This window comes from Dromiciops gliroides, chromosome 3, assembly GCF_019393635.1.
Source record: "Dromiciops gliroides isolate mDroGli1 chromosome 3, mDroGli1.pri, whole genome shotgun sequence".
Taxonomy (NCBI): domain Eukaryota; kingdom Metazoa; phylum Chordata; class Mammalia; order Microbiotheria; family Microbiotheriidae; genus Dromiciops; species Dromiciops gliroides.
This window is the reverse complement of record NC_057863.1, coordinates 600,778,811-600,796,074: the sequence shown is the minus strand read 5'-3', so window position 1 is coordinate 600,796,074 and position 17,264 is coordinate 600,778,811. Positions and strand designations below refer to the sequence as shown.

The window sequence follows — 17,264 nt, the reverse complement described above, 5'->3', positions numbered from 1 at the left end:
TCCCAGGGTTGGAGGTAGGATTTGAACCCAGAACCACCTGATTCCACTCCCAGCACTGTTTCCACTATACCACATTGCTCCTATGAAATCACAGCATGTTTCTTTTCTTTTTTTTTTTTCAAGGCAATGAGGGTTAAGTGACTTGCCCAGGGTCACACAACTAGTAAGTGGCTGAGGCCGGATTTGAACTCAGGTTCTCCTGAATCCAGGGCTGGTGCTTTATCCACTGAGCCACCTAGCTGCCCCCTAAATCACAGCATGTTTGAGTGAGAAGGGGTCTCAGCAGATATCTGATTCAACCCATATTAGAGCTCCCTTCTCACAAGCTCATCCAGGATGTAAGGAACCAGGCTTGAGTTTCCTAAGAAGCCTTGCCAACAACTCCAGAGCCCCAGCTGCGTGAGAACACACCTTCTGGCTTGACTTCAAGGCGACGAAGTCTTGTCTTGTTTCCCTTTCCTCCCTCATGCGCCGTCTGGCCTCCCCAACAAGGCCATAAACTCCTTTCAAGAAGCTTTCTTGATTGACTCCTTTATAAAGCAGGACACTCAGCAAACATCTGCTCCTTCACTGATTGACATCTTCTCTCTCTGTCTCTGTCTCTGTCTCTGTCTCCCTCCCTCCCCTCCTTTCTCTTCTCTGTCTCTTCGTCATTCTGTCTCTCTTTGTCACTTTTCTCTGTCTGTCTCTGTCTCACTCCCTCCTCCCTCCTCTCTCTGTCTCTTCTCTCTATCTCTCTCTGTTCTCTGTGTCCTCTGTGTCTGTCTCTCTCTTCTCTCTCTCTCTCTCTCTTCTCTGTGTCTCTCTCTGCCTCTCTCTCTGTGTCTCTCTCTGCCTCTCTCTCTCTCTGTCTCTTCTCTCTCTCTCTGTCTCTCTGTCCTCTGTGTCTGTCTCTCTACCTCTCTCTCTCTCTCTCTCTCTCTCTCTCTCTCTCTCTCTCTCTTCTTCTTCTTCTCTCTTTCCTCCTCCCCTCCTCTCCTCTGTGTCTCTCTGGGCATTGCTGAGGCCCCAGTCACACATGGTTCTCCCTCCCTTGATAAAGTAGCACATCCCCTTCCCCTCCAAACCTGCTCACCTTCTCAGTTTTCCCATGTGTCATCCCTCCACACCTGTGGTACCCATGCCCCTCTTTTTTTTGTTTGTTTGTTTTTGTTTTTTGTTTTTTGGCAGGGCAATGAGGGTTAAGTGACTTGCCCAGGGTCACACAGCTAGTAAGTGTCAAATGTCTGAGGCCTGATTTGAACTCAGGTCCTCCTGAATCTAGGGTCGCTGCTTTATCCACTGTGCCACCTAGCTGCCCCCACCCATGCCCTCTTACCATCATCACTAGCTCCCTTCCATCCCCTTAGCCACATGCAGACATAAGACCCCCCACACACACACAGGTGGGCTAACCAGATTTATATGGGCCTTTAAGGTTTGCAAAGCCCTTCATACATATGTAATCTCATTCAAAACAATCCTGCAAGGTAAATACTCTGGGCTTTATTAACCTCCTTTTACAGGGGAGGAAGGGGACACTCAAGAGTGTGGAAGTGACTTTGGTCATATGAGCAGTAAGTGCCGGGGGCAGGATTCAAACCCAGGTCTTGCTGACGCCAACTCCAACAATAATAACAACCAGAATCACTTATTGCCAGACACTGTACTAAGTTCTGGAGATGCAAAGAAAAGTGAAAACACAGTCCCTGCCCTCAAGGAGTTTACAGTCTAACATACAAACAACTGTGTAGACAAGATACAGGATGAATGGGAGATAATTTCAGAGAGAGGGCACTAGATTTACTATACCTGTCCCTTGAACCTTGACACTCCCTGTCTTCCCTCTCTGTTCTAGAGCAGGCCCTCGTCACCTCACCACAATACACAGCACCAAAACCAAAATCCATTAAGTGCTTGGGATTCTTAGTATGACAAACTTTGGGCCAGCAGTTGAGAGAGAGAGCCAAGCTTGAGATGAGATGCAGTCATGTTCTCAGGGGACCTCCAGTAAGTCTGGCTAGGATGGATGACCACCGAGATAACAGTCACATACAGTATTCATCTTGATCCATCCTGTGGCAACCTTCCATCCCCACCTGCCCCTGCTCAGGCACTCTCAGGGACTCTCTATTGTCTGCCATATGACTTAATGTGAATAAATCTCCACTCCTCACTCAGTCTAGCCTTCAGGCATCTCAGTTCTCTATAACAACAGTGTGACTTGGCTATAGTTGCACCCATGGTTGCCATCTCCACACATGGGTGGCTTAATTCCCGCTTATGTAGCTTTTGCCCACTAACTCACATCTATCACTCCTTTCAAGGGGCCTTTCCACAGTCAGCCCTGCTCCAGTCTGAGGCTTAGAATCATGAGTCTTGTCTTAGAGACAGGAAACACCTAAGAGATTATTTAGTTCACTGTCGCAAACTGTTTTAAAGTATCTTGTTTCAAGTGTTTGTGCTACTATTAAATACTAGTCATCCCCCATCCCAGGAATGTGATTCCTTCTTATCTCTGCCTCTTGGATTCCCTTGTTGTTGAGTCATTCCAGGCATGTCTGACTCTTCCATAACCCCATTTGGGGCTTTCTTGGCAAGGATACTAGAATGGTTTTCCATTTCCTTCTCTGGCTCTTTTGTTTTGTTTTGTTTTTTGGGTGAGGCAATAGGGGTTAAGTGACTTGCCCAAGGTCACACAGCTAGTAAGTGTCAAGTGTCTGAGGCTGGATTTGAACTCAGGTCCTCCTGATTCCAGGGCTGGTGCTCTATCCACTGTGCCACCTAGCTGCCCCTGGCTCATTTTACAGATGAAGAAACTGAGGCAAACAGGGTCACACAGCTAGTAAGTGTTAGGCCAGATTTGAACTCAGGAAGGTGAGTGTTCCTGACTCCAGGCCCCGTGCTCTATGCGCTATGGTGCCTCCCTTGCTGCCCTCCTGGCTTCCCTAGTTTCCTCCCAGTTTCAGGTAAAATCCCCACTTCTGCATGAAGCCTTTCCTAGTCCTCCTTAATCTTAAGGCCTTCCCCCTGAGATGATCTCCAGTTGACCATGTCTCTATCTTGTTGGAACGTTGTTATGTGCATGCTGTCTCCCTCATTAGACGGAGCTCCTTGACAGTCTTTTACCTCCAGTGCTTGGCACATAGTAGGTACTTAATAAATTCTAAGTGAGTTCATACTAAATCTTTGGAGGAAGCAGGGTCAGGGTGGGGAGGGATATGGCCAAACTCTGATCTAGCCCAGGTTCACCTCCCACTTTACACAGAAGAAACTAAACCTCAGAGCAGTAAATTCACACAGCAAGGTCAGTAGCAGAGTCATGGTCATGGTCAAGGTCAATTTCATGTTGACCTCATTCTTTGTACTTAATCTTCTTTTGTTTTATTCCACTTTTTAACCACATTAGAGAGACAGAGCATGTATGACTAAGGAAATAAAGCAGGTAAATGTTATGGGAATATTTATATTTTAGTGGAAGAAAGTAAAAAAGGAAGCCAGAAAGTCTTGGGGGGGGTGGAGAGAGGAGAGTAGGGCCTGGAGAATAGAGATGACCTGGCAGGGGGGAAACTGAGGCATGAACTCATTTATCAGAGTCTGGCTCTCCAGGCACAGCGTCTGGGCAGCATGGTCTGGAGCTGAATGGGAAGCACTTCAAACAGGGTATAGAGCTGAGAATCCTGGAACACTGGAGCCAAAAGGATCTTTGGAGAAGGGAATGTCAAAGCAAGAAGGAATCTTAGGAACAGGCAGTCCAACCCCTCTTTTTCACAAATGAGCAAACCAAGAGCCAGGGAGGCACAAGAATTTGTCCTGTGCCACCTGAGGGTGCCTTGTAGGGACACATCCATCCAAATAAGGAGGTGAGGCCCATTTTACTGGCTAAATGCCACCATGAAAAAGTCAGAGTTCATACTTCAGGTTTCAAGGGCATTGCAAGGTGACCCACCCCCAATCAGTACCCAATTATTGACCAAGTCGGTACCACATAATAGATACTTTATTTGTTTGTTTGTTTTCGGGGCAATGGGGGTTAAGTGACTTGCCCAGGGTCACACAGCTAGTAAGTGTCGTGTCTGAAGCCGGATTTGAACTCAGGTCCTCCTGAATCCAGGGCCGGTGCTTTATCCACTGCGCCACCTAGCCACCCTGTAATAGATACTTTATGTGCATGCCCCAAAAGGTCCATGGCATGGATACACTTCGGGTTTACACGGTGCTACTGACTTCAAACCCAATTCAATTCAACAAGCATTTATTAAGGTTGTTGGATATGTATTAGAGAAGATGAGGATGCAGAGACATTCTAAAAATCAGAGGACTTTGTCCATCCTCTTGCTCCATGCTGGAATCCTCCCTATACCATCACTGACATGTGAATACCTTCAGGGCCAAGGAGCTCATCGTCCAATTAGGCAGTGAGTCAAATTCTCTGGACAGTTCTAACCCGTAGAAAACTCTCTTCCCTCTATCAGAATGTTGACTCTTGCTAAGATAGAAGACTAACTAAAACTCAGTCCTCAACTTAGCATTGGAAGCTTCTCCCAATCTGGCCCCATTTTAAAGGCTTACTGTACAGAAGTCTCTTCATCATGCACTTTCCTGCCAGATGGACCTTCCTGCAGTTCCCCAAACTCAGCATTCCTTCCCCTCTGCCATATTTGATTCAGGTACCTCCTCCTGTAAGAAGTTCTTCCTCCTCCTCTCCTTAATTAATTAATTAATATTAATGCTTTCTATCTCTTTCTTCCCCCTTGTGTGGTGTTTAAAATCTAAATGTGGGTTCTAATCTGCCCCCCCCAGTTTTTTTGGGGGGGAAGCTAGCTAAAATCATTGATGCATTCAGCAAGAGTTTAGGCTTTTAGGTATTTATTAAAGTGTATTAGAAATTAGTGAAGAGAGAGAGAGATTGAGAAGAGATTCCTTATAGCATGGAAAATTCTAGTTTAGATATATTCGGTATAGCCAGAGAGAAAAAAAAAAAAAACTTCCTTTTCTAGCAGCCCACATGAAGTCCCCTACCACACCAAAGTCCAGATCTGAAAGCGGGGGACCCTCCTTTTCTTCTCCGTCTCTACCACCACCAAACCAGTTCCTCAACAAAAAGAGCAAGATCCAGTGAGCTAACCACTGCTTCCTAGTTCCTCTCTCCCTCCCTGAAAGGGGAGGTCCTTCAAGCTGATTGGTTGAAAGTGGTCTCTTGCTGATGTCGATAGTACACAGCCTCTGAGAACAACACTCAGCCAGGTGTGGTCTCCATCCAATCACCCTTAAGTAGGTACTCAGTCAGTTTCTCAGTCTCACCCAATTCAAACAATTCTAAATCAATCTTCAGGTGGGACCCCTGGGTGTCTGCCAAATCCCATTATTTTATCACACTTGACTTATCATGGATATATACTTAAAATCATAGGGAGGCTGTGGGGTCATAGTTTTGAAGTTGGAAGGATCTCCAAGGTCATCTATTCCAACCCTCTCATTTTATAGCTGAGGCCCAGGCAGGTTATAAATGACTTGCCCAGGGTCACACAAGGAAGTCACTGGCAGTATCAGATGCTCTGACTCCAGAATCAGGGCTCTTTCCCTTGTACTATGATGTTATGTTGTGTTTCTTCCCCCAAGAGGACATGAGCTTCTTAAGGTAGGGACTTGACTCCAATGCCAACTTCCATTGGAGGCTTTTCAAGGTTCCCCCAACTGCTAGTGTCTTCCTCCCTGAGGTGACCTTCATTCTACTCTCTATATCTTGTTATATATGTAGTTATTTATGCATTGTCTTCCCCATTAGATTGTAAGCTTCCTTGAGGGCAGGGATTGGTTTTGCCTGTCTTTGTATCTCCAGAGCTATGTGCCCTACACATAGTAAACACTTAATAAATGTTTGTTGGGAGCAACTAGGTGGCACAGTGGATAAAGCACCAGTCTTGGATTCAGGAGGACCTGAGTTCAAATCCAGCCTCAGACACTTGACACTAGCTTTGTGACCCTGGGCAAGTCACTTATCTCTCATCACCCTGCAAAACAAACAAACAAATAAATGTTTGTTGACTGAGAGGAGTTGGGTTTTATTTTTTGCTATCTTTTTATATACTCATCACTTAGCCTAGAGCCTAACATATAGTGTTGGAGCTTCATAAATGCTTGTGGGATGGGGCTGAGTGAAGAGAAAAAAATGAGATCATAAAAAACAGAATTGATTATCTAGTGACTGTATCTACATGCTGAATGTATTATATAATGTATTGTAATGATATAATAGACACATACAGAAGAAAAGACATCAAGAATAAGCCTGAGGGGCAACTAGGTGGTGTAGTGGATAGAGCACCAGCCCTGGAGTCAGGAGTACCTGAGTTCAAATCTGGCCTCAGACACTTAACATTTACTAGCTGTGTGACCTTGGGCAAGTCACTTAACCCCAATTGCCTCACTAAAAAAAAGAAGAAAAAAAAAGAATAAGCCTGAGAGAGTGAACAGGTCTGGAATAAAACCCATTTTGGGTCTTTGGTTATTTTTTAAGCTCCTTTGGATCTACTTTGTTAAACACTAAGGTTTAAAGTAAGGTTTTCCCCCACTTCTTGTTCTAAATTTAATTGTTTTTGTTGATAGTTAAGTCTACAATTTAAAAAATTAATCATCCAACCCCAAAGCGTTTTGTTTTTTCCACTTGAATCATGAGCCAGGTTAGGATTTTGCTTGGTCAGCCCTATAATCAAATGATGGTGGCAGCTGCTGCTCTTGCCTCTTGCTGGGAAGGAAGGCAAGTGCTGCTCTAAGTTTTCCTTCTCCCTTCTCCCTCCCCTTCCCTTTCACCTCCCCCTACCCCCAACACTTTACTGTAGCAACATAATAGAGCAGAAAGCAGAAAAGGCATGGTTGTCATGCTTATTAACTTTTTTTTTGTAGGGCAATGAAGGTTAAGTGACCTGCCCAGGGTCACACAGCTGTTAAGTGTCAAGTTTCTGAGGCCAGATTTGAACTCAGGTTCTCCTGAACCCAGGGCTGGTGCTCTATCCACTGTGCCACCTAGCTGCCCCCACTTATTAACTTATTATCATTACTATTTCCTGTTCTGCTAATTACTGGCTGCAGGATCCTAGACAAGTCACTGACCCTCTGAATTTTAGTTTCCCAATCTGTAAAATGGGGACAATAATCCCTGCCTGGCCTCCCTCTCAGGGCTGTGGCAAGGAGCAAATGTTCACCCCTCTTACACCATGTTACACATGTAATCTAGTTCTGGTTAGAGCCCCCATTCCCTGTGTCACAATCTTGCTAGGCATATGGGGAAACAGATGAATTCAATTTTGTTTTTTTGTTTTAATTTTTAGTGAGGCAATTGGGGTTAAGTGACTTGCCCAGGGTCACACAGCTAGTAAGTGTTAAGTGTCTGAGGCCAGATTTGAACTCAGGTACTCCTGACTCCAGGGCCGGTGCTCTATCCACTGCGCCATCTAGCTGCCCCTGAATTCAATTTTAAAGTATTTAATTTAAAGTGAAGCAACAAAGATCAAAACAAAAAGAAAAAAAAAACATTATTGGTGCTCAGATACAAAGGGGGTACAGATCTCCTACATCTCCAGGGGAGTTATAATCTATTTCCCCTTCTATCCTTCTAAGTCCCCAATTAAGACTTCACTTACTCAATAAACACACGCAAAATTGTTAAACATTTATTCCACACATTGTGCTGAGCTAGGCACTGGAGGAGACACCACAGAAGAGTTTTAAGAGTTTTATGCAAATGTAAAGCACCATTCTTCCTATATAACTCAATTTTTCCAAGGATTCTTTGTTTCCTCCTTCTCCCAACACAGACCAGGCTATAACTTGGTATATGGTATTCAAGAGTTGTTGTATGTCTGAAACATTACCCCTGAAACCAACTGGGTGATGACTCTCTTTCAATGTAAGGAGTTGGCCAGGTCAAAGTGGCGCAATGCCTGTAGTTCCTTGCTCCTAGGGGAGGCTGAGGCCAGTTGATTGCTTGAGTTCTGCAGTTCTGAGCTACATTAAGGAGAGCTAAAGCCACTAGGGAGTCTGCACTAAATCTGGCAGCCACATGGTGAGTGCCCAGAAGCAAGGGGACTGTCTAAAGAGGAGTAAATCCACCCAGTTTGGAAATGAAGCAGGTGAAAGGCTCATGAGTCACCATTGTACTTCCAGTGTGGGCCAAAAAGAGAGACCCTATCTCAAAAAAACTAAAATCAAACAAAACAAAAAAATTTTTTTTACTAGGCTGGTCCTTGGACAACAGACCCTATACCCAAGGCCTTTCCAGATTGGTAGGGTCTATCAGAGAGAGTTTATATTTCAACAGCTCAGTCTTTGAGAAGCCAGGGTCACCTCTGTAAGGCATCGGGGAGGAGATCAGAACATGAGAAGACTGGGTTTTTTTGGCTTTGTCTGTTTTTTTGTGTGTGTGAGGCAATTGGGGTTAAGTGACTTGCCCAGGGTCACACAGCTAGTAAGTGTTAAGTGTCTGAGGCTGGACTTGAACTCAGGTACTCCTGACTCCAGGGCCGGTGCTCTATCCACTGTGCCACCTAGCTGCCGCTGAGAAGACTGTTCTTAACTATCTTGCTTTTCTAGATCTTAAAATACCTTTTCCCACAGTTTGAATTTTTCTCCAGATCAATTCCTCTCTTCCCTACCTCCACCCCAGAAGTCTGAAGTAGCAGAAATTTAAAATTTATTGTATCACTTTACAACTGATGATCTATATTATGCTCTTTGCAAACCTTCAAGCACTAGATAAATGTCAGTTATCATTAATATGATTATACTTTTGGCTTTGTTCAGAAAACTCTCCACTAGCCATGCTCAGAGAATGGAGAGATTCCAATCAACTGTGAAGGGTAATCCATTAACCCATTATATACCACAGTCAAAAAAGTTTCTTAGAGACTGTTAGAACATCCCTTGATGCTGTCTAGTTTAACTCCGTCTCTTAACCGGCAGGAGGAAACAAGCACAGAGAGAAGTCACTTACCCATGGCTATGTAGCCAGGAAATAGCTAGGTGTCTTGATTCCCAGACTGGTTTTTGGTTTGGGGGTTGGTTTGGTTTGGGGTTTTTTTTTAAATTACACAAAGGTGCTAGTCCCTTTTTGCTGAAAGTCTTTCTAAAATTTCAGAACCCACTTTCTTTGGTGAGTAGACTTAATGATGCTCCATGAAGACCAAGGCTTCCAAGCTTTCCTTTGACAACCACAGAATCAAAGGATTCTGGAATTGGAATGAACCCTCAGAGGCCATCTGGTTCCACCCATGTTCCCCTCTACAGCAGTCTTGATAAATGGTCATCCAATCTTTCCTTAAAGATCTCTTTTTAGTCTTTTTTTTTAAAGTGAGGCAATTGGGGTTAAGTGACTTGCCCAGGGTCACACAGCTAGTAAGTGTTAAGTGTCTGAGGCCGGATTTGAACTCAGGTACTCCTGACTCCAGGGTTGGTGCTCTATCCACTGCACCACCTAGCTGCCTTGCTTAAAGATCTCTAATGAGGGGCAGCTAGATGGCGCAGTGGATAGAGCACCGGCCCTGGAGTCAGGAGTACCTGAGTTCAAATCCGGCCTCAGACACTTAACACTTACTAGCTGTGTGACCCTGGGCAAGTCACTTAACCCCAATTGCCTCACTAAAAAAAAAAAAAAAAGATCTCTAATGAGAAGGACCCCACTAACCCCTGAGACAGCCCATTCTGCTTTTTGGACAGCTCCAGTGATGAGGAATTCTTTTTTTCTGATATCAAATCTATATTTTGTCTCTTGGCTACCACTTTCATTTATTGCTCATAGCTCTACCCTTGGGGGCCAAATCAAATTTGAATAAGGAATAAGAAAAGGAAGAGGATATTGACTGGATGCTAACTGTGCCCAGGCCAGTCCTTAAGAGTTTCCACTCTTGCCCCATGAAATCCCTGATCTCAGCTTGTTTTCCTGTCAATTGTCTCTTCTTCCCTAGTAATTGGCTTGCAGTCATTGATTAAACATCCCCATTTCCTTTCACTGACCATCAGATGCTTGGTAACTAAAAGGCAGTTGAATTTTCATGAAATATAATAGAATAATTCCAGTCTTGGAGAACTACTAATGAAATACAACTTCCTCCTTCCAGGAAAGAGGTGGGGGACTATGGAGGTAGAAAGGGGTTTATACTGTCAGATGCTCAGACAGTTGCTTGGCTTGAATGCTTTTCTTACATGGAAGGGTTTGATGGTGAGGTCAAGAGAGATTAAGGGGAAAAAAAGGCAACAATGAAAATTTAAAAGCTAACCAAGCACCACACCTACAGGAGAAAAGAATTCAAACTGGGGTTGAGGAGATCTGGTTCTAGAACTGAAGCTCCTTTATCAGTGCATTTCTATGTAGGATGTGCTTATAAATGTTTAACAATCAGGGCAGCTAGGTGACATAGTGGATAGAACACCTGCCCTCAAGTCAGGAGGACCTGAGTTCAAATCTGCCCTCAGACACTTGATACTTACTAGCTGTGTGACCCTGGGCAAGTCACTTAACCCCAATTGCCTCACAAAAAAAGTTTAGCAATCAGCTAGGGGGGCAGGCTATATTTGTGGCACACTTTTAAATTTAACATGTATTAGCAACATTTCTCCATCACTCTTTTTTTTTGTGAGGCAATTGGGGTTAAGTGACTTGCCCAGGGTCACACAGCTAGTAAGTGTCAAGTGTCTGAGGCCGGATTTGAACTCAGGTCCTCCTGAATCAGGGCCAGTGATCTATCCACTGTGTCACATAGCTGCCACTCCATCACTCAAGTTTAGAAATCAATAAAATAATAAATCAAGCTCTGATTTGTGAATTTGCCAATTTCTGAGGTGTAAATGCTCACACTGAAGGTTTAACAATGGGCTCTAGGCTGACCTGGCACCAGCGCATCCCAGTTTCTGTGCTTTGTGATTTTTCCATTTGTAAAATGGTGATAGTAATCACAGCCCCCACCTTTTCCTCAAGAGAGGAGGAGCAAAAAGATGATGGAGTTTAGAATCATAGCGATTTAAAACTGGAAATGAGTATAGAAATTATTTACTTGTCATCACAGATCCTCTGCATTTGAAGGGACCTTGGATGCCATTTCTAGCTAAACCTGTATCCAAAAGAGAACACCTTCTCTGACATCTCCAACAAGTGGTCATCTAACCTGTGCTTGTAAACACCCCGCCCCATCCCCGCCTTACCACTCATCAAGAATTCACTGCCTTCCGAGGAAGCCCTTTCCACTCCAGAACAACTCTGGTTGTTAGGAAGTTTTCTACTACAGGGTGTAAAAGCTGCCTCTCTTCAGTCTCCATCCAATACAAATAGCTCCGCCCTCTGGAGCCAGACAGAAAAAGGCTAACCCCCTTTCCCCAAGAAAACCCTTCCAATACTTAAAGATAATTATCCTGTTCCTCCTAAGTCTTTTCTTCTCCAGGCTAAACATGTTCCTTTATTTCACACATGAGGAAACTGAGTCCCAAAGATTTGCCCAAGGCTAAGATGCATTAGTGGCAGAGCTGGAACTAGAACCCAGGTCTCTTGATTCCCATAACAGTCCTCTCCCCACCTCTCAGGGATGTCTTGAGAAAAGGGAAAAGCCTGATGCAGAACCAATGCAGGGTATTATTTTACTTTCATCACCAGAAGAACCTAGTGTGAAATCATTCTAACAATACAAGCCCCTCTGGTCAAATACATCATAATAACCAGCCGTGGGGACACCTGCATGGACAGCATCTAGAGGCACTACCTTTGCAATTGATGCCTAGGCATTTCGGAGACCCTGTCTCTGTTCCCCAAGCTTGCCAACATCACTACCGTTAATAATATAATAATTCAACTTGGCCATCGTTTCAGACCATCAAACCTGGAGACAGCAAGCTATGCAACCCGGCAGGAAACCCACATAAACGCACAAATACGTATCCCCCAAAGGGATTTTACCAAGTGGAAATGAGGAGAGCTAGCTTCCCAGGGCCTGCCTCTCTTAATTTGGCGAGAGCCTTCAAGTCATAATTAAACAGACACAGGTTAGGCACCTACTATGTGCAAGGCACTAGAAGACAAAGACAAAAAGAGAAACAGTCTTTGTTCTCAAGGAGCCTACATCTTCCTGGGATGATGGGACACACGTACATCAAGTAATTCAAAACTAAGTAATTTTCAGAGGAAGAGAGGGCTGAGGACTGGAGGGAATAAGAAGAAGACGAATAGGGAAGAAGAGAGAATAGGAGGCGGCACCTGAGCTATGAAGAAGCAGAGACTGAGATGAGGCAGGAGAATGAGCAGAGAATCCTAAATCAGAAACTGCAAGGCATCTCAGGGGCCATCTTGTCCAAACCCCTTATTCAACGGAGAAAGAAGCTGAGGCCCACAGAAGTTGAGTGACTCATCCAAGGTCACACCCAACTCTGACCCTAAATGCATTGCTCTTTCCCCTGTACCAATCTGGACCTGGGGATCACCTCTGCAAAGAATGAAAGACATGAGGGCGGAGCACTGTGTATGGGAACAGCTGGCAGGCAAATCTCCCTGGATCAGAGACAGTGTGAAAGAAAAGAGAAGTGAATGAGGCTGGGAAAGTAGGTGGAAGCCAGATTGTTAATTATAAAATGAGACTGGAAGGGTAGGTGGGAACTTTAAATGTCAGGCTAAGAAATCTCTGTTTTATCCAGGAGGCATCCGGGAGCTGTTGAAGATTTGGGAGGAGGGGAGTGACATGGTCAAACCTATGTCCAAAATGCCACTTCAGTCCAATTCAACAAGCATTTATTAAGTGTCTATTATGTGCAAGGCCCTGAGTTGGCCATCCATCTCAGACTTAGGATGAGGTCAGTCCATGAGGGTCTCTGGAGACAACAAATCAGAGAAATCGTCCCTAGTGATTTCTACTAGGAGATGATCAGGTAATATTTTGTAGCTGTCATTGACCAGCTACCACAACTGACTGCCATTTCTAGCTGTGTGCATCCTGGGCAAATCATATTTGTTCCTGTGCCTCAATTTCCCCAAATGTAAAACAAGAGGTTTGGGTGGGATTGGGTCTAAGGTTCCCTCCAGCTCTGTCATGGTATGATGACATGATCCATATCTGCCTTGTTTTATTTCCTATTTTTCCTGGTGTGGTGTGGAATAGTGTACAAAAAAGCTGGTTTCAGAAACAGTAAGACCTGGGTTGAAGTCCCATCTCTGATACATACTGGTTTCAAGACCCTGTACAAACCACTCTCAGTGCTCTAGGCAACTCTAAGACTATATGTTCAATTCAATAAACATGTATTAAGCACCTATGATATGCACAGTGCTAAGCACTGAGGAGACAAATTAAAAAGAAGACCTACAGTCCCTGCCCTCAAGGAGCTTACAATCTTTTATTTTTCTTTTTGCGGGGCAATGAGGGCTAAGTGACTTGCCCAGGATCACACAGCTAGTAAGTGTCAAGTGCCTGAGGCCAGATTTGAGCTCAGGTACTCCTGAATCCAGGGCCGGTGCTTTATCCACTGCGCCACCTAGCTGCCCCCCAAGGAGCTTACAATCTAACGGGGAAAGACAACACACTAAAGGAATGTGTATGTTGTGGAGAGAATGCAGACTTGCACTAATAGAGGATGATTCCTCACCTGGGAGTTCCATAGACCAATAAAATCACAGGTTTAGTTCCTTTCCTTCATGGGTGTGAACCCATTGCTAGGATGATAATAAGAGCAGCTAGAGTCCTTATAATATTTAAGAGAATCAGTCAGTCAACAAGCATTTATGGAGAACTTTCTATGACCCAGGAACTTTGCTAAACTATGGATACAAAGAAAGGCCAAAAAAAAAAAAAGTCCCTACCTTCAAGGAGCTCAGTCTAATAATGGGTTTTTAGGATTTGCAAAGTGTTTGACACACATGATCTCCTTTGGGCTTCACCATTACCTACAGCTGTCCTTTATCCTCATCTTACAGATGAGGGATATGGAGGCTCAGAGGGGTTTAGGCACTTTCCCATAACCAAACAGCTGGTAAACATCGGAAGGGGAGGGAAGTGAGGTTGGAACTGAAGTCTTCCTGACTCCAAATCCAGCACGTGATGTATGAAGACTTGGTGCCATCTGTCCAGGAATTCACAGCCTAGCTGAGGAGCTCATACTAGGGAATAAGATGAACTGCTAGGAAATAAAGCCAGGCAGGACAGAATTAGGGACCAGAGAGAGTGGGTGGTTCAGCCTCTCAGGAATTCAGAGAAGGAAGAAGCTGCAAACCTCAGCTCACCTAGTCCATCCTCCCACTCCTTCATGTCATCTGCAACAGATCATCATCTAGCTTCAGATGGGAAATTTGTAGTAGCCCGTAGCAACAGACGTTTTATTTTTATTTTTTCCTCCTTGAGGCAACCATTCCAGTACTGGACAGCTCCGATCATTCAACAGCCCTTCCCCATACAAAGTGAGCTAGTGTGCTTCCTTCTAAATTCTCCCACTGGTACAAGCTCTGCCCCCAAGCCATCCGGAATAAGGTCTAATTCCCTCTTCTATGAGAAGGCCTTCAAATATTTGAAGGCAGACATTGTGTTCCTCCTTTGTTTGACTTTCTCCGTGATGAGTAACCTCAGTTCTCTCAACAGTTTGTACAGATCAGGGGCAACCACAGAAGGCTTTGTTGAAGAGGTGAAACACTGAAGGATGGTTAAGACTGGCCTCTCCTTCACAGAAATGATAGTTCTGCAAATCATAGGGAGGGGAAAAGGGTAGGAGTTGAAGGGGAAAACTTCACCAAGCTTCCTCCAACCTATCAAAGCTCCCTGGATTCATAAGGGCTAAGGTTCTGGTGAGGATGGTGAAAGGAGGAAGGGGCATTTCTAAAGACTCAGGATGAAAAGGGGTTCATTGTGTGCTGAGGTCAAACACCAAACATTAATTGGCAAAGAAATTAACATGAGATCATATGGACAAACTGAAGAATATTTTAGAAAAGTACTGTAAGAGGCACTGAGAGAGAAAGCCCTGTAACAGATCAGATATTTTTAGAGAATCGTGAAACTTTACTGTTGCAAGGAACCGCAGAGCCCATTTAGAACAATCTTCCTCCCCACAACAAATACACATACCCATTTTAAACCCGAGGAAACCAAGGTCAGGAGAGGTTAAATGGATCGCCAGAGGTTCTGAATACAGATCTGTTCAGTCCAAGTTAGGAAGGAGCCCTTTCTACTACCTGGGTACATTGGGTGATGATTTTTATAATGGCCTAATGTGAACTGCCTGTTGGTTACCCAAAATCACCCTCCCTCCACTCCTCCTCTCTGTAACTCAGCACAGACTCCCACAGCTGCTGGCAGCATCTTCTTGCGTCAGAGACTTAAATAGGGTGGGAGGAAACTGAGGCAGGCAAAAGTGACCCAGGCAGCTTTCCTCCCACCACTGCTACCACCACTTTCTAGGAGATGAATTAGTCAGCTTTCCACCCACTATAACATGACTGGTACCTTCAACTCCTCAAACACAAGCTTGCTGCTCAGAGGGTACAAGTGCATGAGGACTAGGGCAGCCCTGTCATCCATTCTGAGCTCCTCCAATGACTGCCTCTATGTCATCTGGAGCATTAATATACCTAGCTGATTCCCGAAGCCAATGTGTTGTTGGAGCTCTAAGCGGTTAAACTGTGGTCTTAAATGTGACTTTTTCTTGAAATTCGGCCCTTTTTGAGTGTTGGAGCACGTAGGTATAAGTAAGCCTTTGTCAATGCCGCCTGAAACGTGACTCGCCCCTGGGTCTTTCTGTGCTAGGCCCCCTAAAGTGCTAGTTTGAGGGCCAGACAACACATTGAGGGTCTAGCTGTCCCATTCTGCTGCCCACCTGTCCTAACATACTCTTTGTGAAAGCTCCCCTCCTGCATGCCTCTAAAATCGACTATCCGCCTCCCCCGCCCCCCCCCCCCAGTCTGAAGTGCTGGGGAGCAGCTTACCTCGGACCAGCCCTTTTCCCAATTTGAACCATGAGAAGCAAGGAACTGCTCAAGGAAATGCCTACACTTTGGGGGCTGAGTGGAACTACCCCCCATCACCATCCCTGGCCCTCTCGCCTTCTTTAAGCTTAGTAGCAACTCTACGGCCCCAGCGTCCGTTCCCTCACTGCCCACCAGGGCCAAGGCAGGAGTTGGAATCTAGAATGTCAACCCAACCAAAGCCTAACCCAGCTCCCAAGGTCCAGGCCACTTCCTCCCTCCCCGGCTGCCCCATTGTCCACCTAGCCCTGCAGGCAGGGTGAGGAGGGGGCGGGGTTCCCACTCCTCATCTTCCCTCCCTATCCCCAGGAAGTCGACTCTGCCTTGCAGCCGCTCAGCCAGGGTGGCCCTGTAAGACAGGCATCCGCACAAAGGAGGGCTAGGGGGTTTGTGACACTCGGGGGAGACACAGACACAGGGAGCCCCGCACAGAGGCGCGCGTACACACACACACACACACACACACACACAACGCACCGAGCCAGGGGCTGGGCGGGGATCGCTAGCTCGCTCGCCAGCTGGCCCAGCGCTGGTCCCCGGCCCGCGTCACGGTCCGAGAGTCCCAGGGTCCCAGTTAATCCCTACCCCCACCCCCCGCCCGCACCGTTCCGGTCCCGGGAGGGACCCCTTCTCACCAGCTGCAGGCAGCAAAACCCGACCAGCGTGCACCTCCCGTTACACTTGCTCATGGCTCCCGTGGGACCCGCTACCGCGGCGCTGCCCCCCTGGCTGTTGCTGCTGCTGCTGCCGCTGCCGCTGCCGCCCCGGCTCGGGCTCCGGCTCCGGCTCGGGCTCCGAGTGCGCTGCGCTCTGGCTTTGCTCCGCGCCCTGGGGCTGGCTGGAAGGCGAGAAACTGGGAGCCAGAGAGAGTCCTCCTCCAAATTCTTCTTCTCTTCCTCCTTCTCCTCCTCTGCGTCCTCCCCGCGCCCGCGCCCCGAGCTTCCAGCAGGGCGGCCGGGGCTCCCCTAGGGCTGGGGCCGCGGCATCCCCCGGGCGCGGCGCGGGCTCGGGCGGCTCCGCTCAGTCTCCATGCCCCGCGCGGGGGGCGCTGGGCACCGGGGCGCACAGCCTGAGCCGGGGCTCTTTTGTTTGACCCGCTGTCCGCCAGCAGCGCCTCATGCCCCCAGAGGCGGGCGGGCGGGCTGACGGGCGGGCAGCGGGTGCGGAGAGCTGGGAGTCGAGCGGACCCGAGCCGAGCGGAGTGGAGCGGAGCGGAGCCCAGCCCAGCCCAGCTGGGGCAGGATCCCGAGCAGTCTGCAGCCGCCCTGGCCCGACCACGTGGCTTCGCGGCCCGGAGAGGGGC

At 46.6% G+C, this 17,264-nt stretch overlaps 1 protein-coding gene across 2 annotated transcripts in view; it reads right to left on the bottom strand.

The window, feature by feature from the left end:
• NKAIN1 (sodium/potassium transporting ATPase interacting 1) overlaps positions 1–17,205 on the bottom strand; it is a 126,892-nt gene extending 109,687 nt beyond the window's left edge. For both annotated transcript variants that reach the window (XM_043990425.1, XM_043990426.1), the window contains exon 1: positions 16,597–17,205. In XM_043990425.1, coding sequence (XP_043846360.1) covers positions 16,597–16,650 — 54 coding nt within the window. In that variant the 5' untranslated portion in view covers positions 16,651–17,205. The remainder of the gene's footprint in view (positions 1–16,596) is intronic.
• Positions 17,206–17,264: the final 59 nt, after the last annotated feature.